The sequence below is a fragment of the Sapajus apella genome, unplaced genomic scaffold (genome assembly GCF_009761245.1).
Source record: "Sapajus apella isolate SASKATOON/1434 unplaced genomic scaffold, GSC_monkey_1.0 scaffold101, whole genome shotgun sequence".
NCBI classification, from domain to species: Eukaryota; Metazoa; Chordata; class Mammalia; order Primates; family Cebidae; genus Sapajus; species Sapajus apella.
In genome coordinates, this window is record NW_022437041.1 from 1585549 (window position 1) to 1611893 (window position 26345).

The 26345-nt window shown below is 37.7% G+C and overlaps 1 protein-coding gene across 8 annotated transcripts in view; it reads left to right on the top strand.

Moving 5' to 3' along the window:
* TBL1XR1 (TBL1X receptor 1) overlaps positions 1-26345 on the top strand; it is a 195657-nt gene that overhangs the window by 127094 nt on the left and 42218 nt on the right. For 6 of the 8 annotated variants that reach the window (XM_032258276.1, XM_032258280.1, XM_032258281.1 and 3 more), the window contains one exon: positions 20168-20270. The exons of the other annotated variants lie outside the window; for them this stretch is intronic. In XM_032258276.1, coding sequence (XP_032114167.1) covers positions 20213-20270 — 58 coding nt within the window. In that variant the 5' untranslated portion in view covers positions 20168-20212. The remainder of the gene's footprint in view (positions 1-20167; positions 20271-26345) is intronic. 8 annotated transcript variants of the gene reach the window in all.

Here is a 26345-nt window from a genome sequence, read left to right on the forward strand (position 1 = left end):
ACAGTTGATTAAAATTTATAACAGGAATTATTTGTAGAGTCTTACATTTAGATTAAAAAATTAATTACAAATAAGTAAAAGTGTGTGGATGAGATCTAAGCAGCTATATAATACTAGACACAAAAACATTTTTTTTTGTGAAATACCAAAATCCCAAAAAATAGCCAGCATTATGTAACTGCCATTGAAATAGCCTATCCTATGAATGCATGGATTTAAGCACATTTATGTTTTAGGTTATTGCATTATTTTCTGTATCAGTGTGCAAATTGGCCTCAGGTTGGCTCCTGTATCCTTTTGACAAGTTCCTAGCAATTTTTTGTAACTTTCTTGTTTTTTGATTTGACAAGATATTGCAGGTTTATGTGGTTCTCAAGCGCACCCCCCCCCCCCTCCCCCCAATTCTTTTAGTAAGTTCATAATTACAGGTTATAGGAGCAAGGTGTCATTTTCAATCCTGCATTAGTCAGGCTCTTCACAGAAGCGGAAAAAATTGTGTGTGTGAATTTACTGTGGGAATTGGCTCTTGTGTTAGTGGAGGATGAGAAGACCAACCTAGGTTGTCTGCAAGCTGGAGAAACCCAGAGAGGTCTCAGTCCAAGTCTGAATGCTTCCTAACCAGGGAAGCCCTTGTTACAACTCTTAAGTCTGAGGATAAAGACCTGAGCGCCTGGGGAGCTGCTGGTGCAAATCGTGGCATCCAAAGACCAGAAAATATGGAGTTGTGATGTCCAAGGGCAGGAGGAGAAAGGTGTCCAAGCTTCATGCAGAGGAGGGTGGGAGGGACAGAGAGGGTGAATTTGCCTTGCCTGTGTCTTAACTATCACAGCCCCCTACCTTCCTTTTTAAAAAGACATTTTATAAATGTTGCCTGCCAATTAATTTTGCATTTGTAAAAGAGCAGGAAAGTTTAGTTTATCAGCTTAAAGAAAATCAGCACTTCTATATATTCATTCATTTTTTTTTTTTTTTGGGAGATAGAGTTTCATTCTTGTTGCCCAGGGTGGAGTGCAATGCAATGGCATGATCTCAGCTCACTGCAGCCTCTGCCTGCCGGGTTCAAATGATTCTCCTGCCTCTGCCTCCCAGGTAGCTGAGATTACAGGTGCCTGCCACCATGCCCAGCTAATTTTTTTTATTTCTAGTAGAGACGGGGTTTTTACCGTGTTGGCCAGGCTGGTCTTGAACTCTTGACTTAAGCTGACCTGCCTGCGTCAGCCTCACAAAGTGCTGGGATTACAGGCATGAGCCACCATGCCCAGCCCTATGTATTTATTTAAAAAAAAAAAAAAAAAAAAAAAAATCTCTTGTTGGTCCGGCATGGTGACTCATGTCACCGTGGGGCTCAGGGAACTTAAAATGACTTGATGTAATGTCTTAATGTCAAAAGCCAGTAGCATTAAAAAGAAAATGTCAGTGTTCTGAATTCTGGTCTAATAATCTTTTTACTATTGTCTGATTTTGAGAAGAGTAATAAAACTGCACTTAGTGGTACAGGCGGAAAGCAGCCAGACATCTTTAATGTTGACATTTGAATAGGCATCATAAGGAGAGAATATTTGAAGAAGAATAGAAGAATTTCAACAGCTGCAGTTGAAACAGAGCTAAAAGCAGAAAAATGGAAATTTGTGGAACATGTTAGAATTTTACCAATATACTCACCAGAAGAGTAAAGTACATTTAAAGGTGGTATTGTATGGCTAGATAGGTACTTTGGAACCATAGACTGGAGAACTTAGGAGACTCTTAGGCTATTGTAATAATACAGGTGATAGGTACTGTAGAAAGACGTGGCTGTAAGAGGTATACATTTTAGAACATTAAAATTAGAGGATTGCAGGTAAAAGCTGAGATAGGCGGCTGAGTCCAAATCCATACCAAAGTTTAAAGCCTGGTAAATGTTAATAGTAGTGATGGTAATAGGGATGGCAAGGGGAGAAACAGATTTTGGGGTATAAGACACAAATTTCCCCACTTGATGCTGAGTTATGAGATTCTGACAGGACCTGTAGACAGAGTTGTGCATCAGTCAGCCACAATGGGAAAGATCATAGGATGTGTTACAGAGGATTACTTAATAGGAAAGAGGAGTTTTCTAATTCCACAGACTGGATGGGATTCTTAAGTCAGAGAGTAAAGAATGAAGAACAGAGAAAGGAAAAAAGTCAGTTGTCTACATGTTTATTATGGCAGGAAGAAAATTCAGTGGAATAGGTAGAAGAGGGAGAGTCAGGAAGGCCAAATACTGAGATTTTAAAGACTGTTCTCATTTTCAGTATTTCAAATGCTGGGAATGACAAGGGGTTGGGTTCCAGGAGTATGAAGATCTGTTGATCTTGGAGTTAATTATGTGACTCGTAACAGAGTTACTTAGAGCTGATAAAGTCAAAAGCAAAACTGGTAACACAAAAATCTTTGTTCTACTTTTACATGTGCATGGTTTTTCGTTTTTTGGGGGGAGGGGTGGGGGTAGAGATGGGGTCTTGCTATGTTGCCCAGGCTCGTCTCAACTCCTGGCCTCAAATGATCCTCTGGCTTCATAAAGTGCTGGGATTACAGGTGTGAGCCACCATACCCAGCCTATATACATAATTCTTTTATCTAAATGCATAAATGTGATTATACCTTCTGTCTGCTCCCTCCCTTCAGTTTATTGGGTTTAATAACCATAACCTTTGGTGTGAATATAACATAACCTTATTTTGCTATTCGCCTTTTAGTGGACATTCACTTTATTTCCTTTGTTGGGGAAAGCCACTAAAAACCATTGCTTCTAAAATAAACGTCTTTAGGAACTTCTTTTGTTTCTTTAGGGTGTAGGGTATAATTACTTGCATTACGTTACTGTGACTGGCAGTTTTTACAATATAAAGCAATTCTGGTGTTTTTAATTTTAAGAGAGGATGCAAGATTTTTCCCAAAAAAAAAAAAAAAAAAAAAAAAAAGACATTTCAAGTATATTGCAAAAAAGTCTTTTTCCCCACATTCCTTCCAAAAATAGGCATTGTAGGCCTTTACAATTTTAATCACTTTTAATAGGTGGGATTTTGCTCCTTGTTACTTTCATATTTCTCTGATAACTGAATCTTCATATACTCAGATATAGCTGTTTTCTTGTATGGTTTTTGAGTTTCCACTCTTGGTTTAAAAGGTTTTTTTACTGGTCTCTAGATTGGAGATGTAGCCACTAGTCTTTTGATAAGATGTAATATATTTAAATTTTTTTGTATATATGTGCCCATTCATACACACATATGCAATATACACATTTGTTTAAAATATTTAATTACTAAATCTATTTGAAATTTATTTTTATCTATGGTGAAATATATGGGCCCACTTTTCCTTCCAGATAGTCGTTTGTGGCAGTACAGTTATGTACACAGTCCATCCTTTTCCCACTGAACTTATTCCCTGCTCGGGCTATGTTACCTGTCCTTCACTGTTTACATGATAACTCTTTCCCGCTTATTTTAAGTAATTTACCTTTCCATGTAATTCCATACCCAATTGTAAAAACTACGGAAATGTTAATAGGAAATTGAATTAACATCATCGGTTTCAAGGAAGTATTTTACTGTGTCTCCTCAAAACATGGCATACTTTTTCCTTTGCTTATAACTTTCACGCAAATTTTGTGCCTTTGTTAATTTTTTCTAAATATTTAATAGTTTTTGCTCTTATAAAGGGAATATTTTGTCCTTGTATTTATAGGTGCTTACTACTGGAGCAGAGAAGAGCTATTGATTTTTATTAACCACTGAATTAAATTTCTTTATAAAGGGCTAGTAGTTTTACTAGTGTTATGTTAGTATACTTGGAGGATCTATTCGATTCTGTGGTAGAGACAATCCATTCTCTTTTATATTAGTTACTACTACTGACAGTTACTATATATTAGGGTGATTAGAAATGAAGATTTTGAAGTGAACAAAATGTCAAGAAAGTTTTGTTAACTTTTACTTTAGATCTCACCTGAAATTGAAGGACTTTTGGTAAGAAGGAGTCCTGGAGGAAAGTGAAGAATTTTGAAAACCCATGTTGGAAAATTAGATAAGGAAGTTAAAAAGGTAATAAAATGGTTGCTGAAAAACTCAGAGGCGCTAAGGGATTTTAGTACTATCCTGTTATGGTGTTTTCATTGTCAGTTTTTAGAATAATAAGTTGGTGGTACCTAGTAACCTCTCAGGAGGATCGTGATGTGGATTTTATTTTTATAATCTTACGGGTTGAGAACTATGTTTAGGATGTTTTAATCTGTGGTATTTTTATTATACTCTGGTTATCGAGCCTTGGCTGTTAGGAGGCAACTGCAAGGGACTCCCGTGTCTTTTGATGTTATACCATTGGTCTTTGGTGGTTTTTTTTTTTTTTTTCCTGCTTATTTGCTGGACAAGATGTTCTATGCTTCTTGCTTCAGCGCTGACATTGGCCATTTCTTTAAGGAGTTCTGGTTCCTTTTAGTTGTTTATATAAGAGACTACTATCTAGACATGAGGGGCTTATTACTATTGGATTTTCATTAATTGGTTCCAGGCATTTTTAGAACTAGGTAATGCATAGTTTTAGCAAGAGAAATAAATCATGAGTTCCCACTCATTCAGTTCAAATATATAGGATATTATAATTTTAAAGCAGCATTTGTATTATGTGAATATAAGTTTTAAAATATTTTTTATGCATTCAGCTCCATCACATACAAATTTTAAAATAAAAGTAAAATGATCAAGCTTATTTACCATTAAGAAAGATTGCTCTAGGATAATGTGGTACATGCATCCTCTCGCTCTCTATGCGCCCTGGCATATTGCTGTGTATCCTGCAGTTAGCCGGCTTGAGGAGTGCAGCTCTGTGCCGTGAAGCAAACATGAAAAGGGTTTTCTTCTTCTGTATTTGAACGTATTTTTCCCTTCTGCAAATTTTGTTTTATAAATTTAACATAATTTCTTACCCGTTCTATATTTGTAAAAGGTTACAAGTTAATAACACTAATAAAACTATTATTGAGACTACCAAAAGCAGCTTGAAATTTCTCTGTGGTTCCTTTTTGTTTTTAGATTATATTCCCTAGAGATGTGTGCAGTGAAAGTACTGTCGTAAGGTGCACTGGTTTTCTTTCTGTTAGTAGACAGTTTTACTGGTTTACAATAGTAAAAGGTTCCTTTTCACTGTGTATTTAGATAAGGTGGGTTGACTGTGGCTCTCTTCCCTGTGTCTGCTCATTTGGGGAGCCAGGCTGTTGAAGTAGGCCCCATATAGGGCATGATCATTCTTATGGCAGAAGAAAAGAGCAAGAGAGCTGGCAGACACTTGCAGTGTATCTTAAATCTTGTGATTGGATATAGTGTGTATCACATCTTCTGGAATATTCCATTGGCCTCATGGTGTCACATAGCCAAAGTCCAAGTTGTTCAGATGGGGGTGCATAACTCTCTTGCGAGAAAAAAGAATGCTTAAATTCTCAACTAGTAATACATTCAACCTCCTACAGCAGTTAAATTGATTGTTCCCATGCATCAGTGCCATCATAGTTACCATTATTAGTGTTCGTTTTGTTTTTTGTTTTAAGGGAATTCTCTGATAACCAAGGTAGACAGATGACTGAAGGTAAGAGGCAAGGCTTTTGTTACCCTTGTCTGTACTTGTCTTCTACAGCATGGAAGGGGCAATGATGGAGTCTCTAATTGTCATCCCAGGCTTTCTTAGCTTAGTGTGGTTATTATAGATTGAATTGTATCCCCCTTAATTCCTGAGTTGAAGTCCTAACCTGCAATACTTCAGAGTGTAATCCTATTTGGAAATAGGATCCTTACAGAGATACTCAAGTTAAAATGAGATCATTTAGGTAGATCCTAATACAGTATGATTGGAGTTCTTACTAAAAAAAATAGAGAAAATTTGGGCACATAGGGAAAACAGAATGAAGACATAGGGAGAACATGGCAAAGTGACTAGAGTGGTACATCTACAAGCAAGCTCTGTGGTCTGAGTGTGTCCCTCCAAAATTTATGTTGAAACCTGATCTCTGTTGTAGTGGTGGAGCTTTTTTGGAAGTGATTAAGACTTCAGGGCTTTGCCATCAATGAATAGAATTGTGACCTTATAAAAGAAGTTGACGGGAACCCCTGGCTCCTTCATAGTGTGAGGAGGACACAGCCAAAAGGCACTGTCTGTGACGCAGAGAGCCCTCACCAGACACTGTGTCTGCTGCACCTTGGGCTTGGACTTCACAGCCTCCAGAACTTGAGAAAAAAACTGTCTAAGGTGTGATTTTTTTTTTTTTTTTTTTTTCAGTAGTCACAATGAACTAAGACAGTACGGAAGCTAGGAGAAAGGCCTGGAACAGATCCTTAGCACTGTCAGCGGGAACGTGGCCCTGCAAACACCTTGATTTTGGATTTCTGACTTTCAGACTGTAAGACAATAAATTTCTGTTGTTCTAAGCCACTTAGTTTATGGTATACTTTACTGTCAAGCTAATCCGGAACTTGGCTAGAGCAGCCCCCCTTCAAGTAGAAGTTTGGCAGTCGAGGCAAGAAGAAATTAGCTTGAGGTTAGCTTACTCTTCAACCTTTATTGCTTAATGAGTAGTCTAGCTTCTGAGGAGATGTACAGGATGGGTCTGTTTAGATTGGGAATCATACCTTCAAATCTGTTATCTTTTTCAGCCTGAAAGAGTGAAATATACTTGAGTTATTTTTTTCTAAGCTGGAAATCTGCATTGACCCACACGACGCTTAAGTTTTGGAGTTGATTAGTAGGAAAGTTTCGAAAGCTAGAAGGTATTACGAATTGTGTCCCCACAAAGATGTGTTGAGATGCTGACTCCCGGTACCTGTGAATGTGACTTATGTGGAATGGAAATAAGATGTTTGTAAATCAAGCTAAGATGATGTGTTATTAGCATGGGCCCTATTCCGGTGTGACTGGGGTTTTTATAAAAAACAATTTAGACACACCACACGAGGAGGAGACACACACAAAGCATGTTGGCCATGTGACGCTGGAGGCAGAGACTGGAGCTCTGCTGCCACAAGCCAAGGAAAGCCTGGTGCTGCAGAAGTTGGAAGATGGATGAAATGATTCTCTTTATGGATGAAATGATTCTCTTTTAGAGATGTTGGAGGCATCGCGGCTGCCAGCATGGTTCACTTCGGGCTTCTAGCCGTAGAATATGAGACAGTGAGTTTCTGTTGTAATGTTAAGTGGCCCAGTTTGTAGTGGTTATTACAGTAGCTCTGGGGAACTGATGCAGAAGGACGTGGATTTTGAGAGTACTTTATGGACTTTGGGGGCTGTTTCTCTTAAATATTTCATTCTGTACAGATTATCAGAATGTCTTTAGTTGGATAAACCACAGACTCCTAAACTGTTGTGCACAGTATTCACCTTTTCATGTTTAAAAATACTAAGGTACTTAATATTGCTCAGTTTGAGGAAGAAATGAGTTAAAACTGTATTTATGTCTTTATTGTGATACCAGTCAGTTCCTTGGAAAGCAAAACGTTAAGCTATTATTCATTACCATTTTGTTCTATTAGGTTGTCCAGCCTGTCACCTGTCTGGCTTTAAAGAATGAAATAGACTTGGTGGCGCTGAGGGTTGGGGAGGTAGCAGAGAAAACTTGGAATGTAAGTCTGTTTGAAGAGGGCAGGGGGCTCAGCTTGTGTTGGGGTGTTGGGGGTTCAGATTTGGGCTCAGGAGAAGGTGGGGATGAGGACGTTGTCAAGGCAGAGAGTCTCATGAGCCAAATAGTGCTGAATTTTGAGGTGATTGGTAAGGAAAAGGTTGATCCAGGGAAGGGCTTGGTAGGAGAGCATAGGGGGAGCTCTGCTTACTCAGTTTTGCCTAGGCTAGGCCTGCTCTTGGCAAAGAGGTTCATAGGCAAGGAATCTGAAAAGAAGGAAAGCTCTGACATCTTATGCTGATATAGCCACGGCAATTGTTGATGAGGTCAGGAATGGCAGTGTGAGTGTAGGCGAGCTCCTTGCCATTATTAAGCACATGTGCCTCTGTTCTCTAGCTCGTTCACTCCCTGTATCTCGTCTGTTCTTTCTTACGTGTCCTCAAGGTACAGTGGGATGGGTTTGGAAATCTGGCTGTAAAGAAGTTCAGATTTTTTGGCTGAGCTAGGCCACCCCCACCGCCCCCCGTCCCCCCATTTATGTAGCAAACAGGCTGAGTATATAATGAATCAATTCTTCAGTACCAAAGACCTGCATTCTTTGTTGCTGTATATGTGATAAAGAACGCTACCCAGTGCTTGGAGTCTTGAATGTGTTTTCTTGGGAAATAAATGCTGCAAGAGAGAGGCTAGTTTCAAGTTTTGGTTGGAAGGAAAGGAATGACACCTTCTCACAATACAAGTGATGAGTCTGGGCAAAACTAACAAAAATATGCTGAGTGAATCCCACCAGAAGGAAAGACGGTGTGGCGGCAGCAGTGCGTCTTTACTGCAGCTCACACACGCCTCTGCACCTTTTCGTCGTCAAGTTTGGTAGGAAATGGGGCCATTTTGGCTATGCAGCCTACCGTTCACTGCATTGTTCTTTTATATTAATGGATTTCCACATTGTTACAGTGTTAAGGGCCTAGAACAGTGTCTGGTGTGTAGTGTAGTACTCAGTAATAACTTCTGTTGTGTGCATGATAGAAAAACTAACCTTTTCAAGTAGAAGTTCATTTATAGAAGTGTAGTCTCGGAAAATTTATAATTTTCATTGCTTTAATGTGTTTTAGAGACAGTAGATGCCATGTGTTGTGTCAAAACTACAATTTTGGTATGCTGATGTTTATGGCTTTTAAGTACCTGTTTTGTTTATTAAGCATAAACTTACTGAATAAGTAATATGTATTCCAATATGAACACAACAGAAGCCAAACTAAAGATTTAGGTTGTGTTAAAATATGCCCAATACTGTGAGCCAAGGAGCCTGTTTTCCATTTTTTCCAGAGAAATTCTTTGACAAAAATATTTGCCACCAGTATTGCCATGAGGGAATCAATAGGCCTCAAACATTTTGGTCTTAGGGTCTTGTTACAATCTTAATTTATTGATGATCCCAAAGAACTTTTGTTTATGTGGGTTATAGCTATCAATATTAACTATATCAGATATTAAAACTGAAATTTATATTACTTACTAATTTTTAAAATTATTTTGGAAGACTTGCTCTCTGTTGTCCAGGTTGGAGTGCAGTGATGCTATCTTGGCTCACTGCAACCTCTGCCTCCTGGATTCAATCAGTTCCCCTGCCTCAGCCTCCCAAGTAGCTGGGATTACAGGTGCATGCCACCACACCTGGCTAATTTTTGTATTTTTAGTTAAACATGAGGTTTTACCATGTTGGCCAGGCTGGTCTTGAACTCCGGACCTCAAGTTATCCACCCGCCTTGGCTTTATAGGCGTGAACCACCACACCCAGCCATAAGTCAGTTTTACTTCCTTCATTTGCAAGAAAATGTCTGACAGATCCCCAATCTGAAAAACTGTATTGTCATTTTTTCTTTGACCTATGAACGTCGAAGTGGCTAGTTCAGCTTGCAGTTTATTTATTTATTTATTTATTTATTTATTTGAGGCGGAGTTTCGCTCTTGTTACCCAGGCTGGAGTGCAATGGCGCGATCTCGGCTCACCGCAACCTCCGCCTCCTGGGTTCAGGCAATTCTCCTGCCTCAGCCTCCTGAGTAGCTGGGATTACAGGCACGTGCCACCATGCCCAGCTAATTTTTTGTAGTTTTAGTAGAGACGGAGTTTCACCATGTTGACCAGGATGGTCTCGATCTCTTGACCTCGTGATCCACCCGCCTCGGCCTCCCAAAGTGCTGGGATTACAGGCGTGAGCCACCACGCCCGGCCAGCTTGCAGTTTAAACAATTGCAATGTGGGTTTTTGAGACAACCATTATTTTAGTATGCAACAGAAGTGCTTTGTGTGTACTTAGTACCTTGTTACATAGGATATTAAAAAGGTGTTGAACATTAAGATTTTAATAATAATTTTCTGCTTCAAGGATATTCAGAGAAGTTTATTTATTTTGGAGTGCATAGTGGTGAAAAAATACAATAACTACTAGTAATACCATCAGTTCTTGATTCATAGTAACTACTAAGGTGTGAGACGTTTTACCCACTACTGCTTTGTAACATGGTGCACATGCCAATGTAGTGAAAAAGGCAATTAATGTCTTAGTAATACTATAAAAATAATTTTGGTCTCACTAATATTTACTAATAGCTGGGTTTTGTATGGGTGCACACATGTATGTGTCAGTCTGTTAGCTGAGTACCAGACTTAGTTTGGATCTTTTTCGCTTGATTTGAGCAAGCATTTATTATTGCCTTATGGCATGGATGTTGATCTCTTTACAATTTTTTTTTAAACTATACTTTGATACTTGATCTATATCACATATTTTTGCTACCTGAAAAATCTTTTGGACATTTTTACTCTTGCCCTTCCAAAGAATTTACTGAATATAACCAAACCATGGACACATGTTTTGATTTACCTACTGGTATGAGTTTTACCTACTTAGGGTTTTTTTCCCTCATAGGAACCAAGGAATAACTATATCGTCTTTCTAATACACTGTTTCATAAACATTCCTGTGGGTAGGATTTATTGCCCTGGCATCCTTTTCTCTTTATTCTTCCTATAATATTTCAGTTTTAAGCAGAGTTCCCATCTCTTCAGGTGATTAACTGTCCTTGTAAAGCTTTAGCATCTGTTCCAGTCTTTAAGATTCTCAGAACATGTCTGTTCCAAAGCTAGAATAAGAAGTTACTTTGTTTTCTTTGAGAAACTTTCATTAGCTTTCTATTATAATACTAATTCCTATTCAGACAAAGGCAGTTTTTTTATGCTAGTGGGACAGACTAACTTCTTGACTGATTGATAGATTGATTTTTGAGACATTGTCTCCCTCAGCCACCCAGGCTGGAGTGCAGTGACGCGATCTCAGCTTACTGCAACCAGTGTCTCCTGGGGTCAAGCAATTCTCCCGTCTCAGCCTCCCAAGTAGCTGGGATACAGGCACCCACTATCATGCCTGGCAATTTTTTTTAGTTTAGTAGAGTTGGGGTTTTACCATGTTGGCCAGGATAGTCTTGAACTCCTGACCTTAGGTGATCCGCCCACCTCAGCCTCTGAAATCTGGGATTACAGGAGTGAGCCACTGCACTCAGCTGATTTTTATTTTTCATACCTGACTTTCTAATTCTTTCCCAGACTGACATTGCTTTACCTTAGATTTTGTGACTGATTACTGCTCAGTTATGTACCAGAAACATGACCTATCTTCTGTTCTCTCAGTGTTTTTGTTTCTTGTCCAACTTTATTCCAACGTTGATACACCTCGACTGTAATTTATTCAGTTATTCCACACATATTATTTCCTAATGTATTTTTATGTTTTAGAAGGATCTTAGTTAAATCTATGTAAATAATGACTTTTATATGGTTAGGAAGCTGAAGTCAATGTCTGTGGGCTGTGAGGCTGCTCATCGGAGGTCTTTTGGGTATAAAAAGAATAAGGTGGTAGCTAATGACACTTGGACTTAAAGTTGACTCATTGTATAATGGATGCTAGTTTACTGCTCTCAAGTCTCAAGAGCTTTGCTGAGACTTTTAAAAATTGCTTGAGATTATGTCAGTGTTCCGTATCATCAAATAAATAGTCTGTTTTTTAAGAAAGCATTTTGTGAAAACCATTCTTACCTCTGGGCTACACAAAAATAGGTGACAGGTTGGATTTGACATACTGGCTGTAGTTTGCAGATTCCTGGCTTACACCACAGTTGAAACAAATTTAATGCCAGAAGTCTCAGTTACTAGTGAATAATTGGTTTGGTGTCCTGTTTTTCTTTTTTCTTTTCTTTCTTTCTTTTTTTTCGGGGGGTGGGGGGACACAGTTTCCCTCTGTTGCCCAGGCTGGAGTGCAGTGGTGTGATCTCAGCTCACTGCATCCTCCACTTCCCAGTTTCAAACGAAGACCTTAGCCTCCCAAGTAGATGGGATTACAGGGGCAAGCCACCATGCCTGGCTAATATTTTTTTTTTTTTTTTTTAATTCTTCGTAGAGATGTGTTTTCACCATGTTGACCAGGCTGGTCTCAAACTCCTGACCTCAGGTGATCTGCCTACCTTGGCCTCCCAAAGTGCTGGGATTATAGGAATGAGCCATTGTGCCCAGCCGGTGTACTGTTTTTTTATGTCTTTATATGTCAGTGTTTATAAATGTTGATAGGTCCTAATAAACATCATGTGCAGTAGGTACTTAAATATTTCTTAATGAGATGAGCTTATTGTTTTCCCCTTCCCTAATTCCTGGAGATGTCTGTCTGAGATCTGACCCGTTTTTTGCTCTTCTAATATATTTTTTAGGTCTATAAAAATGCTTTCTTAAAAATTACTTTATGATCTAATACTCTTGGGTGGCTTGCAGGGTTCCTGTGTACAGCCGTATAACTTATGCTGAGTCAGTCTTTGAAGTTTACAAGTGGAGGAGACCATCTGATTCAGTTTTCTCATTTTATGGATGAAGACCCAGATCTGCATCGCCTGTCTAAAATCACGTAGGCCATCCGAGATGTTATTTTTAATTTACATCCGAGCTCTAGATGCCAGTGGAAAAGAGAAGGAAAAGTTTATCACTTCTAAGTTATAATTATACTTTATTAAGATTTCCCAACTTTGGAAGTATGGTGACCTTTAGTCTGTTAACAAGCAAACCTACAACACACCACCCCCCAATCTCACAGCACAAAAATTGCCTGTAACTGAAAAAAGACGAAAAAATGATCCTTTACATAAAATGTACACATTGGCAAGGATACCCTTAAGAAACTTACCTGAAAGACACTTGTGTGCCAAAATTGGAGGGTAAAATCAATGCCAGCACATGCTGATTTCCCTTCACAAAACACCTTGTCTGCCTTGTTTTGTTTTGTTTTGTTGAACATGTTTTTGTTTCTAAGTGGGAAACCACTGTAGCCTTTTCACTGTGACATTATATTCAAATTAATGGAGATAATGTGTTAAAAAAACTTGATATTTTTTCCTTTTTAGTAATGTGAATAAAATAATATTGTGTGAGATTTGGTCTTTAAAAATATAGTTTACTTAGCATTAATCCTAATGTTAATAGTGGTAGAGAGTTTTTGTCTTAAGGAAATATATTGCTTTGTTTCTCTGTGACCTGATATTACAGGCAGCCATGAAAAGATGCCCTTATCATGTTTGCAAATCATAATTGTAGTTTTGAGGCAAAATGTATAAAAAAGTAATTATGCTGTTTTGCCATTCATGCTTTAAGAAATCAAATGATTTGATTTTGTTGGACTGGGTTTATTTTCGCTTTTTTTTTTTTTTTTTTTGGTTTGATTAGTTGATTAGTTTTAAAAGGAGCTGAAATATGCATTTCATTTAGAACTTAGAGTTTCTTCTTGAGATTATCTGATAATATCTAAATTCTCATGTTATGTTTATTTTACAGTTTACAGCTATATTTGGTTAACATGGTTTCATTTGGTCTATAATAATGTACTTAATTTAGTCACATTTTAAGGTATATTGCTGAAGACTTGAAAACTATGCCTTAAAATTTGCCTTCCTTTAGTGTACCATATTGTATACACAAAAGAGTGATGGTACCATTGGCGGGAATTTAGTTCTTAATGAAGCAGGAAATTAAGCGGAAAGCACTTGTTGGTGCCTCTTCTGAGCTGTGTTTTACTAAAGGGAACAGGGCATTGATAGGTGGAAGATTATAAATGTGTGACATGTTAATGTCTAACTGCAGAAAGGCAGGATAGGTTTCTAAATGTAGAGTCAGCTTTTCAGAAACACAGATCCTACCAGTTGTGAACTTAATGTCAGTACATTTAAAGGTATCAGTTGAATGAATACACAGTTTTAATTAGGAATTTGTGATGGATATGTATATTTGCTAGGGCTGCCATAAGAAAACACCACAGACACTGTTGATTTCTTCCAAGGCCTTCCCCTCTGGCCACCGTCTCTGCCTCCTCACGTGACCTTTCCTCTGTGCACGTGTATCCCTGGTGTCTCTTCCTCTTTTTGTAAGGGCACCAGTCATACTGGATTAGTGCCCTCCTTAATGACCTGATTTCAATTTAATCAGCTCTTCAAAGGCCAGCCTCCAAACACAGCTGGAAACTGAGGTGACTCTCCCCTCCTCCAGACACTTTTTTCCCCTTATTAGTTAGGGTAGTTTGAAATTATAGTTAAAAGTCATAAATCTACCATGTTAAAGAAACAGTATTGTTACAGTGTGTCTTGGTTTCAGCAAGACAGGTTGACAGAGCTGTGATTTGCTTCACAGCAGGTTGAGAACTCATACCTAACAAAATAACTTTAAGAGGTGATTCTTTGTGAATTTAGAAGCTGTTGGGTAGTGGATATTGTATTGGTCTATGCGTGACAGTATAGCTGGCTGACTATTTAGGATTGCCATTTATATCATCATTCACGTAAACTACACCGATAGCATGTGCTGTACACAGAGCCTTGACAGCATATGGCATGACTTGGAATTAGCAACAGGACCTTCTAGTGCTAAGAATTTCTTTTTCCCTTCCCCTCCCCTCTCGCGCTCCCCTCCCTGCCATTCCCCCATTCTTTCATTCTTTTTGACGGAGTTTCACTCTTGTCGACCAGGTTGGAGTGCAGTGGCAGGATTTTGGCTCACTCCAACCTCCGCCTCCTGGGTTTAAGCAATTCTGCCTCAGCCTTTTGGAGCAGTTGGGAATACAGGCGTGAGCCACCTTACATGGCTAATGTTTTGTATTTTTAGTAGAGCCGGGGTTTCACTGTGTTAGCTAGGATAGTCTTGGTCTCCTGAACTTGTGATCATCCATTTGCCTCGGCCTCCCAAAGTGCTGAGATTACAGGTGTGAGCCGTGCGCCTGGCCAGAATTTTAGTTCTTTATACTCATTTAATTGGGTTTTCTTTTTCTACAGTGATGAACATCATCAAATTTTAGGATTTGAAAAATGTTCCTGAATATATAAGCCTATATGTATATATGCTGTTCTGTGTCAGTACTGTCACATCAAAATGAGGATGATGATACTGAAGAAGACATTAAATAATGTGCATTAGGTCTAGCCTGATACAAATAATGTAGCAGGTACTCAGTAAACGGGAATATACTTCCCCTTCATTTTCCTTAACGTTCAAATTAATGACAATCAGATAGGAACACATAGATAGGACACAAAGATAGGAACACAAATAGTAGGAACAAAGGTAACTTGGTATACTTCAGAAATTTTACATTGAAAACAAAATTAGCTCCTTTAACACTGTGCCTTTTATAGAAGTTTGTAAACCACTCAGCTTTTAAATCCTTTCCCTACCTGGATCCTTAGCCTTAGGTGGTATGCTCTCATAATTTGTTATTGTCGTTCTCTGCAGTGACCTTCAGGTCATAAGGTCTGGCCCTAGTCTACTTTGTTTAGCTGTGTTTCAGTACCTCTAATAGCATTTAGCTCCATTGGAAGTGCTCAGCTACAGTTTTGACTCAGGGGATGCAATAAACTATCAGAATAATAGTGCTAAAGTGCATTTTTTTCTCATCATCTTTGCTAACTGTATGACTGTTGTATTGTTTCCTTTTTACTTCTCACCTAACAAAGTCATCCAGTCAGTTTTGTTTGTTTCATTACTCCAAATTAATACAACTAACTGGAAATTTGATCTTCCTATATGGGAAGAACAGCACCAGAGGTGCCGCCCTCTGTGAGCTGTAAACGGTAACATAACTCCTCTGGACCATCTCTGCAGGGATGTCTTCCCTTTGCCTGCCGCCTGTAAAGTGTGACTCCCCAGAGGGCTGTGCTCTCTAGGCACCCAGTTCTCTGAACACTTCCTTCAGTTTCTCGTCTGGAAACGATTTGTAGTCTAGAAAAATCTGCGACTTTTTGTCCTCTCTTTATTTCTCCAATTATGGTCTGTCAGTAACATTAATCATTTTCTTGTTTTAAAACCTGAGTGGACCCAGTTTGTCAGCACTCATTAAGAATCAAAATAGCCATTCATCTGTACTCTCTGATCCAGTAGTTTACTTGTAGGGTATTTCCCTGATCTTGAGGAATATTCGTAAACGCGCACCAACCAAAAAGAAGTGGTAGAAAAACACATTCAAGCACAAATATTTTAATGGAAAATAAAAATTTAGAAACCAGGCACAGGGGCTCATACCTATAATCCCATCACTTTGAGATGCCGAGGCAGGATAATTGTTTGAGCCTGGGAGTTTGAGGCTGGCCGAGGCAACATCTTTACAAGTAATTTTTTAAAAAGATTAGCTGGGCACAGTGGCGGAGGCAGCAGGTTCACCACCTCTGCCCTGGTTTCAAGGCTGTGGTGAGCCGTGACAACGCCACTGCACTTGAGCTTCAGCCAGAAAGTAGACTGTCTCAAACTTCGAATCATCTGAATGTCGAACAAAACAAGATTTTATATATTTATTATTGGAAAATATGTCGAAACGGTACCTTTTGGACTAAATTAGGTTTGTAAGATAAATTTCGATTATACATTTTTGGATCATGCAAAGGGTTTCCAGATCTCTTAAAAATATGCTGTAGGTAGGAGATCTAAGAAGATAATCTTGTTTCTTTCTTTGTGTCCATAACTGTTTCACTGTTTTTTTCAGCCATTTAAATTTAAAATAATCGAATCAAGGATCGCAGTTGGGCCCTACCTTCAAGAATGGAATCAGAAAAGAACATGCTATTTGTCTTGATTGAGGGTGACATTTAAAGTAGTAACAAATGTGTAGAAGAACTAGGAGAGGATTAAATATTTGGAGTAGTGGCTGTCCAGTGAGTGTATGCTGAACCCAGCTTTGCGATGCTGAACCCAGCTTTGTGATGCTGAAAATGCTGTACACATTCAGTTCACTGAATGAGTCAGAGCTGGATTGCCTCAGTAGTCCTGTGTTTTTTAAATAAAGTTACTCAGTAAAATGATATTTCACGGTGAACATTCAAAATATTAAGAGAACTTTTGAATATAGCCACTAATTGGCTAAATATTAAGACCAATTTTTTATTTGCTTTTGGCTACTTTAATATAGCTGTGGTTTGAATTAAGTAGTTGATTGCCTATAAGTGATTGGAATTTTAAGTAAAAGCTTTTATGAGTATCTAAGCAATTTCTGAGGGAGGAACGTTACAAAGATCTAATTTTGGGGAGGGTCTCAGTTACTGTTTAAGAATGAGTAAATGTGATCAGGTAGAATATACAATTAATGCTTTGTGAATTTAGGAAGTGTTAGTTTAGTTTGAATATCCTGTTTATTTAATAACTCATAAGCTCTTTGAGGGAAGGTCTTCATTTATACATACTCATCAGGCCTGGTATCTGGGTGGTAGATTGTAAAGATTGGAAGATTGGATGAGTGTCTCAGTGCTGTTTTGTGACCTAAAGACAGTTGTTCTAAAAGATACCATAATGGACGAAATATAGTGCTAAGTCTTCTTGCGTGTTCTTTGGGATCTGATTCCTAGTATCTAGTACTCATGCAGGACAGGTGAAGACTATGTCACATCTAGAGCATTCATTTGACAATATAAATAAACCACAGTGGACAAGTTCTGCAAAGCCTTATTTAACTACGCTAATGAAGTAGTAGCATTTTCTCTAATTTCACTCTGTGGCATACAGGCTTTTAAGTTGTTTTAGAAGTAGGCCTTTTAAGGTCATCTTCCTTTAAAAAAGTTTTTAATTGCTGGAAACTGATGTAGCACTAGGATAAATTCAATAATCAGTTCATAGCAGTTTGGACAGGTAACTTTTCTGCTTTTTCAGTATTTTTTATTACCTGAAAATATTCCAGCAATATATATTTACTAAAGGAATTTTTATATGCAATAATTTATATCATTTTGATTTTTTTTTTTTTTTTTTTTTTTTTTTTTGCCCTGTAATGCAGTAGATGCTGCTGAAGTATCACTGATTACTAGCTTCAGCTGGGACATTGATGGCCTTTCCTAATCAGAACCAGCATTATGAAAACCTTTGCAGGTTACATACCTTTATCCAAGCTTTGGACTGAATAATAATATGGGGAAGAGAATGTTGACTCTGTTTTCTCTGTCTCACTTGGATTCTACCTAGCCCATCTCATTTTGGGAAATCCTAAAAATAAAATAGTTGCTAATTGTTCCCCCTGACAAACATATCCATGATTGATCAAGTTATGATTTAATTTCTTATAATTTCATCATGGATGGGGTTGGATGGTTCTGTTGTTATTTTTAGTCACTGAATTCAGCACGGCTTCAGAACTGGCTGAGTGCCTACTATGTGTGCCGAGCACAGTAGCACACATTACTGGTAGTTAGGCCAAAGCTGAGCAGGCTGTCCTCCAGAGCATTTGCCATCTAGTGTACTATACTACATCTAGACCGGTGCCCTGGACCAGTACCGTCAAAAGAGTATTTCGCTTATCATTAAGCATGCAATAAACATTCAGGCTATATAAAATTAATTGTACTCTTTGAATTAACTTTGAGGGGGTAGGATACCTTTTTCTTTACGTGAAGATATTATCGTTGTTGTGTGGTTTCCCATCTCAGTAATTGGCAGTACCAACTGTTCAGTTGTCCGGAGAGAAACCTTTGATTCTTTCCTAAATATTTTTGGAATCCTAGTGTTCCTCTCTGACCATACTTAATCTTCTCCTGGGTTACTGCAGTATCGTCCTAATTTGGCTCCCTAATTCCCCTACTCCAGTCAAGTTTCCTTATAGTCTGTATTTCTGCCTGTTCTTCCTGAAACTGTTTAATGGGTTTGTTTTCTCTTAGTGCTGCTTTGAAGGTCCTCCTGAATATGGTTTCTGCCTCCATTTCAAGCCTTCCTCCTCTCTGTCGTCACCCAGCCGTTCCACACCTGTTGCAGCTCACTGGGCTGCTTCTGTTTACCCCTTCCTGCTCCAGGCACCCCTGTTCTAAGGCCCTCCTTGAGTCTGAATGGGACACTTTGAGTGTATTCCTAGGCTGCTAACTTCAGTCAGGGCTTCTTCCTTGTGTGTCCACTGGAAAATTGTGCTTGCCTCCCTGTTTGTCTTTCTCCCTTGATGAGATACAAGCTTAATGGGTGGTACTTAGTCACCACTTTCTCCACAGTTTAGGGCAGTAGCAGTTTTGTCACATAGTAGCCCACTCAAATGCTTGTTAATTTGTGATTTTAAACAAGAAATCTGTTAACTACATCATAAAGAAATCCATGATGTGTCGCAGGACAGCCAGCATACTTCCACGTGTCAGATACTTCTTTATACTGAATAGATGTGAATATGTCATTTTTAAAGAAGAATCGGCAAACGACACTCTGTGGACCAAATCTAGCTTATTCTCCTTTTATAAAGATCACAAGCAAAGAAAGGTCTTCACATAAGTGCTTAGGAAAAAAAAAATCAAAAGAAGAATAACACTTTATGATACAATGGTATTATGAAATTCAAATTCCAGTGTCCATAAGTTGAGTTTGAGTGGACACAGCCATATTCATTTGTTTACATATTGTGTGGTGTTGCTTTTGCACCGTAAAGCAGAGTTGAATAGTTGTAACAGGCTGTATAGCTGGTAAAGCCTGAAATATTTATTGTGTGGCTCTTTATATAAAAGTTTCCTGACCTTTCCTTTAAAGTGTTTCTGTGACATGAGAACAAATAAGTATAATGAGATACACTTAAGTCCTATCTCAGTTTTCTTTCCCCCACTTTGTATTCAAGGCTTAAGTATGTTCAGTATGATTTGAGTTTTGGGAACTGTAGTCTAGCCTATCTCGTACATACCTAGAGCTTTTTGAGACTTTTAATTTTTTTTATTTTTTAAATTTACTTGTTTTTACAGTTAAGGATTAAAAAGGAGATAAAATCATTAAAACATTATGCTAAAGCCCTCTGAAAAATTTGGGTTTTATTTTTGGCAGTATGTTACTTGAAGAGAAATAGTACCAGCCATGTTTTGGTTGTATTGTCATTTTACTAACTATTGGAAGTAACTTTATTTGTCAGGGTTTATTATTAGGCAATGTGGAGCCTTCATTTGACATCATTTAATAAAATCAAATGGTTTTTTACAACATTGTTTACATCTTGTTGAAAATAATTAACTTTGTTTTATTTTTAGGGTTATATCCTGTGTTGTGACCTCATGGTTTAAGTGGGAATAAAGATGAGTATAAGCAGTGATGAGGTCAACTTCTTGGTATATAGATACTTGCAAGAGTCAGGTGAGTACTTTTATAAAGTAAATAGGCCTCAAATTATTTTAATATTCTCAAAATAATCTTTTATGCATTTGAAATTTGTATCAGTCCAAACCGTTGAACTTTGTATGTTTCTTTAATGTCTGGACTGCCATTTTAAAGCTGTTTTACTGCATGGTTTAACTCTCTGACTCTTTCAAATATGTTGGAAACAAGGCAATTATTTGTAACAGTTTGGCTTTCACTGTTCAAAGACCATTTTTATAATTTGTTATGAGGTGAGACTATTGCATATGTTTAATAGGAACATACAAACTTTCAGCCACCGTCAGTTTGATAATGTATATCCAGAATCCTCGATTAAATGTTGTTGGTTCTAATTGTAGTTAGTATTTCAGAAATTAAATTAACAGTATTTTTCTAGAATGCCTTCAGAATTACCCAAATTGATTAAGTGTACCCTTGTTCTGAATTCTTATTGTATTGGGAGTAATTATAAATACAAATCACTGAAAGCCATTCGCAATTAATACTAAATCAATCAGTGATCTTCCAAGTTTTATTGGTACATAAAACAGAGGGAATACTGCAAGGGAAAATGTGGATGGATGAAGCAAAAATTTAAAGGTAGAAGAGGGAAAATAATTGGGTATGGGTGGAGGTATAGGAGGATGAGAAAGACTAATTGCAATGTAAGTGCAGGTTGCCATTAAAAATTAAAGCAGTTGATGGTTTCAGATGTCATGGTCTGGAGATTGAATTTTAGAAATTATATGTTAAAGATACTGTAATGTTTTAGTAGTAAGGAGAGGTACCCCATAAAAAAGATAATTTTGGTAGTCTTGTGTGAGGGTGGATGGAAGGATAGAATAGTCTAAGCTTGTAGAATATTGAGCCCTCAGTTAATGGTTTTGAGACTCGAATCATTCTTCTTGTATGGCATAGTTAGCCGTCCTTTCCTACTCAGAGAATACAAACATGGCTTTCGATTTGAGAGCTCTTGGCTCGCCGAGATGTTCCCAGCTGTTCTTTAGCGCTGAGCATTTTTTGGGGGTAGGGGTTTTCTATTCCCAAGCACCATCTGAGGCGTAACAGCTGTGAAAGTGGTGTCCAGAGGACAGGGAGGGAAAGAGAGATCAGGAACTCAGCCAACAGAGAATAACTTACAATGAAGCTTTAAAAGTAATAGCTCTTGTTTTGTTTTCTTTGTTTAAACTGGTAGACTGGTAATGAAGGCATATTTAAAAGATGACTTTCAAAGAATGGTTTGAATGAGATAAAATGATTAATAAAGTGAAAATGTAGTGACTAGTGATTGTTACATATGTAACTTGTGAACAAGTTTAACAGTTTCAAATACTTGTGTTTGAAAGTGGTTATGTAGTACTTTCAACCAAAATGGAAAAACTTTGTTGGGTAAAAGCAAACTCTCTTTCTGCTTTTAAATTTGATCACCATTTAAGCCAGAGCTTTGAGACTTTTGGACACCAAAGGTTGTGAAGGATCAGTAGATGGGAGATACATGGTAAAGGCTTGTTGGTGTGTGGTGAAGACCGCTCTTTAGGTCAAACCATGAAGTCACTGTTTCTGGAAGTTGGAAACCGTTGAATAGCTCGGCAGCACCTTGTAGTCCAGTGGTGTTAATGAGAGCACTCGTATGTTTCTTTTTCTCGACAGAAGTCCACAAATTTTTTTTTAATACTTTGTTACTGTAAGAAAACAGTAAAAAGGAGCAGTAAAGCAATATTGTGTTAATTTCTCAACAAGCAGATTAAATATTATCAAAAGTCTTCTTAAACTTGCTTTTGTTCTTAGGGAAAAAACCCTTCTGAATTCCATGTTTTAAGGTGTTTTATGTTGAAATAAAAATAAAGCAAGAATTTAAAAATTTGTATGGTGGACTGATATATCAGATTCTCTATAATTGTTTGCTATGTTCTTAGATGTGCTTCATGTATTCTTTAGGAAGTTTTAGACTTTACAATGGTAGTGGCTGCTAAATCACATCTCTAAAAATGTGAACACCAATTCCTTAGTAAAAATTGTAACTTCCTGTTTACATTATGATTTATAGGGAAATGAGACTCAGCTGATGACATTTTGACTTACGGCAGTTTTCACAGGACTGCAACTTGCCATAAATTTAAGCACTGCTTATGTAAGAGTTCTGAAATTTGGTCCTCTGACTATCTGCATCAGAGTCATACTCACTCAGTGGGGCCTGGGAATCTGCATTTTACAAATGCCCCAGGTGATTCTTTTGGCTTAATAAAGTTTGAAAGCCACTGGTCTGTATTAGTTGTAGGACAGCTAGAACTTGACAAGAAAGTTGATTGACAGCAGGTATTTAGCATATTTACAATATCTTGAAGGAAAAATTATGCTGAGTATTCAAGATAAAGTAGAAAGGATGGAATGTACACCTGCTGAGGTTTGGGCCATGAGAACATATCCTAAAGAGGGGCTGCCACTCAATGTTCTGTGTGTGTGGGTGAGGTGGAATAAGGAGGTAGCAAAAATAGAGGCGTTTTTATGTCATAAAGGATGCCATGAGGTATTTACTTGAAATCATATCCTTATATCCAGAAACATGATGTGGAAGAGAGCTTGAGAATGTTGTAGTTCTGTGCACTCAGGACAGGGTTCGGACAACCCGGAATCTCGCTCGTAACGAATGTCCACAGTAGCTTTAGATGTGGGCACTTGCCACTTACTCCAAAAGCTTTTTCTTGGTTCTGATCTCCGATTATACTTAAATATGGCTAGTTTTGCAATAGATCCTAATTCAGAATCACCTAGTACAGTAATTTCTTCTCTGCGTTGTTTTGGGTATTCATCAGATTTATCACCACAACCTACAAATGATACTTACTGAGAACTAGTCATTCAATATCTAAGAAATCTGATATAAATTACTTAGGTTATAACTGGTTTTTTTGAAAGATGTAAAGTAATACTGAGAAAAACTGGAATCTGTGTACTGCTGCTTTCCCTGTAATAGAGCACTGAATTGGTTTAGGAGATTTGCAGAAAAGGAACATCGTGGCAAAGAAAGGATTTGTGCAGAGACATTCAAGGGAGTGGTTTGTGAAGGCTTCCACAAAGGAAAAATAAAACTTGCTTCTGGCCTGTCTCATTATCTAAAGACTGTTAAGTCCAAAAACACCTTACGAAAGTTTTTGTGTTTTGATAAGTATGTGGTTTAGTAATACTGTTTCTCAGTAAGGACTTTTAACATTTGTTCTCTGCATATTGTTCAATGTTGACTGGACTGTAGTCTCTATCTGCAGAGGGAAAAACACATAAATTGTTTTAGTTTTAAATATTTTTTACTGTTGTCAACACTAGACAATACTATCTGTTAAAAGTTTCCCTCCTCCTCCAAAATTACATAAATTCTCAAATTCATTTTTGTCACCTGTAAAATCTGTTGCTTGTGGAGAGGGGATTATTACATTGTGATATTCAGCCTCAGATATTTGATGGACATCTCTGTTTTAAATAAGCCATCTCTCGGACTCACCAAAATTAAATAAAGAAAAATATATTTATTGTAGGGTTTTTATGAACCATTGTAACTTTTTATTTTTCTCAAATTTATCTCTAAAAAGTTCACCCTATACAAATTTCTTTGGTCCTCACCATTCTTGCCTTTTTATTGAAGTAGACTTCCATATTCAACAGATACTTCTTAGGGAATAAAATGATTTTTTTTCTCTTTTGAGTGTATTTGACGTGTACTGTAGGTAACGATGAACTTGATTGACTATGCTCCCTTTAATCAGTGTCTGCCCAAGGGCTTTCATTTGATTGCCCTAAGAACTCATCTAGCAGCCATATGCAGATACATACTTAGTGGTACGTGCTAAGTTGCATATAGTAGAACCTGATACAGTGTTAATTTTAGAGGCACTAAGCTGGTTTGGACCTTTTTAATCCCCCCGCCCCGCGCCTTTTGCGTCACCATTGACTCCTGTCATTATTTTCTTTTTTGGTCCCCCCCCCCCCCCCCAAGAAGTAGTTTCTGGCAATTCTTTTTGAACTTTCTGACACCTGTTTCTCTCATGGTTTTCTAAAGAAGCTGACTTTTTAATCTTGCTTCAGTTGTATATTTGCTTTACGGAAAGAATTCTTGATATTAGATATACCTGTTGCATGTTTAAGAGCTCTATAACTTCTCCATTTATAATGTACTTGACTGTTGGAAGCTATGAAACATTTATTTCTATCTTATAATTGAAAGACTAAGTGGGAATTGCAAAAACAAAATGTCCCTATTACTAAAATGAGTAATTTTCTAGATAGTGATTCTGAATATTATTTTTAAAAAATTATTTAAAAAATGTTGCATACTGTCTCCATTTATAAGAAAGGTGATATATAAGAAAGAAATATATAAAATCAGTATTAGCATTCTCTAGAGGGACAGAACTAGTAGTAGATATATATATGAAAAGGAGTTTATTAGGGAGAATTGACCCATGACATCACATGGTAAAGTCCTGCAGTAGGTCATCTGCAAGTTGAGGAGCAGGGAAGCCAGTGGTGGATCAGTTCAAGTCCCAGAACCTCATTGCTGCCTTCAGTCTGTGGCCAAAGGCCCGAGAGCCCCTAGCAAACCACTGGTGTAGGTCCAGAAGTCCAAAACCTGAAGAACTTGGAATCTGATGTTAGAGGGCAGGAAGCATCCAGCATGAGAGAGAGATGGAGGCTGGAAGACGCAGCAAGTCTAGTCTTCCTGTGTTCTTCTGCCTTCTTTATTCTAGCCACGCTGTCAGCTGATTAGGTGGCACCCACCCAGATTGAGGGTGGGTCTGCTTCCCCCAGTCCACTGATTCAAATGTTAATCTCCTTTGGCAACACCCTCACAATTATATCCCAGAACAACACTTCGCATCCTTCAATCCCATCAAGCTGACACTCTGTATTAACCAGGATGATATATAAGAAGGATGATACATGTAGGCTTAAAGAGTTTGGTTTATGAAAGATCTAATTATCTGTCCTGCACTCCATCGCCCTCCATTTTTTCCCCCTAACTTTTTCAAAGGGATTTTCTATCTCTTTAAATACAGGCCTTGTAACCATACCATGTTTTTTTGGAGATGGTGATTAATACTTCAAATGTTACATTGGTTTATAAGATCACAAGTTAGAACCATAGACTGTTATTTTTTAGTTTAGAAAATGTGATCACAGTAGTCACAAAGTAGCCTTTATGTATAACATTAACACTACCTGTACTACCATGTAACATATAGCTCATTCATTCATTTTTTTGTTTCATTGTAGCAGTTTCACATTAGCCCTGTAATGGCTAATGAAATATTACAGTGCAGTTTCTTTGTTGACTCAGATAAAGGTAACTGGGCTGTATAACCATTCCTTCCTACATACCTATGCCCAGTGCCGTTTATAAACAGATATTACCAGTGGATTTGATGGAGTCAGGTTAAAGAGGTTATCAGTAATGTGCTTCTAGTCATGAAGAACTGGAGTGAAGACAGCTCAGCACCTGGTATATCCACCTTCAGTCATCCTTTAAATTTTTATCAGTAGATAACCAGCTACAGAAGTGCAAGTAGGTATATAATCAAACGAACAAATCAAATGAGTAACCTTGATTTTACACACATGGTTGTATCCATGACTGATACACAATAAACAGCAAGCGGTTGTCATAAATGCTGATAATTATAATTCTCTTATTTCCAAATAAGTTTTTCTTGTCTTTTTGTAAGCTGAATTGCCATTTTTTGCTGACACAGGAAATTACTATTACACTTTCCTACTCACACATTTATCAAAGGACAACGGTCCTTTAATAGTTGCCAAACAGAGAATTTGTTCAGTCTTAATTAGCATTTTGTTTTGTTTTGTTTTTTAGGACTAGCCAGCATAGCAAGAGTATAACATGTAAATTGCTTTTGGCATTGTTATTTTGTGTAGTATTTTGGGAAAGCAGTTTGGCAATGATGAAAACCTTCTTTAAATGCTTATAACCCCCTTCAGCTTTTGAAGGGAATCCATCATAAGGAGAAAAAAAAAAATCATACATGGCAAAAGCCTATACATATAGATATTTGAGGGTAAGAGTCT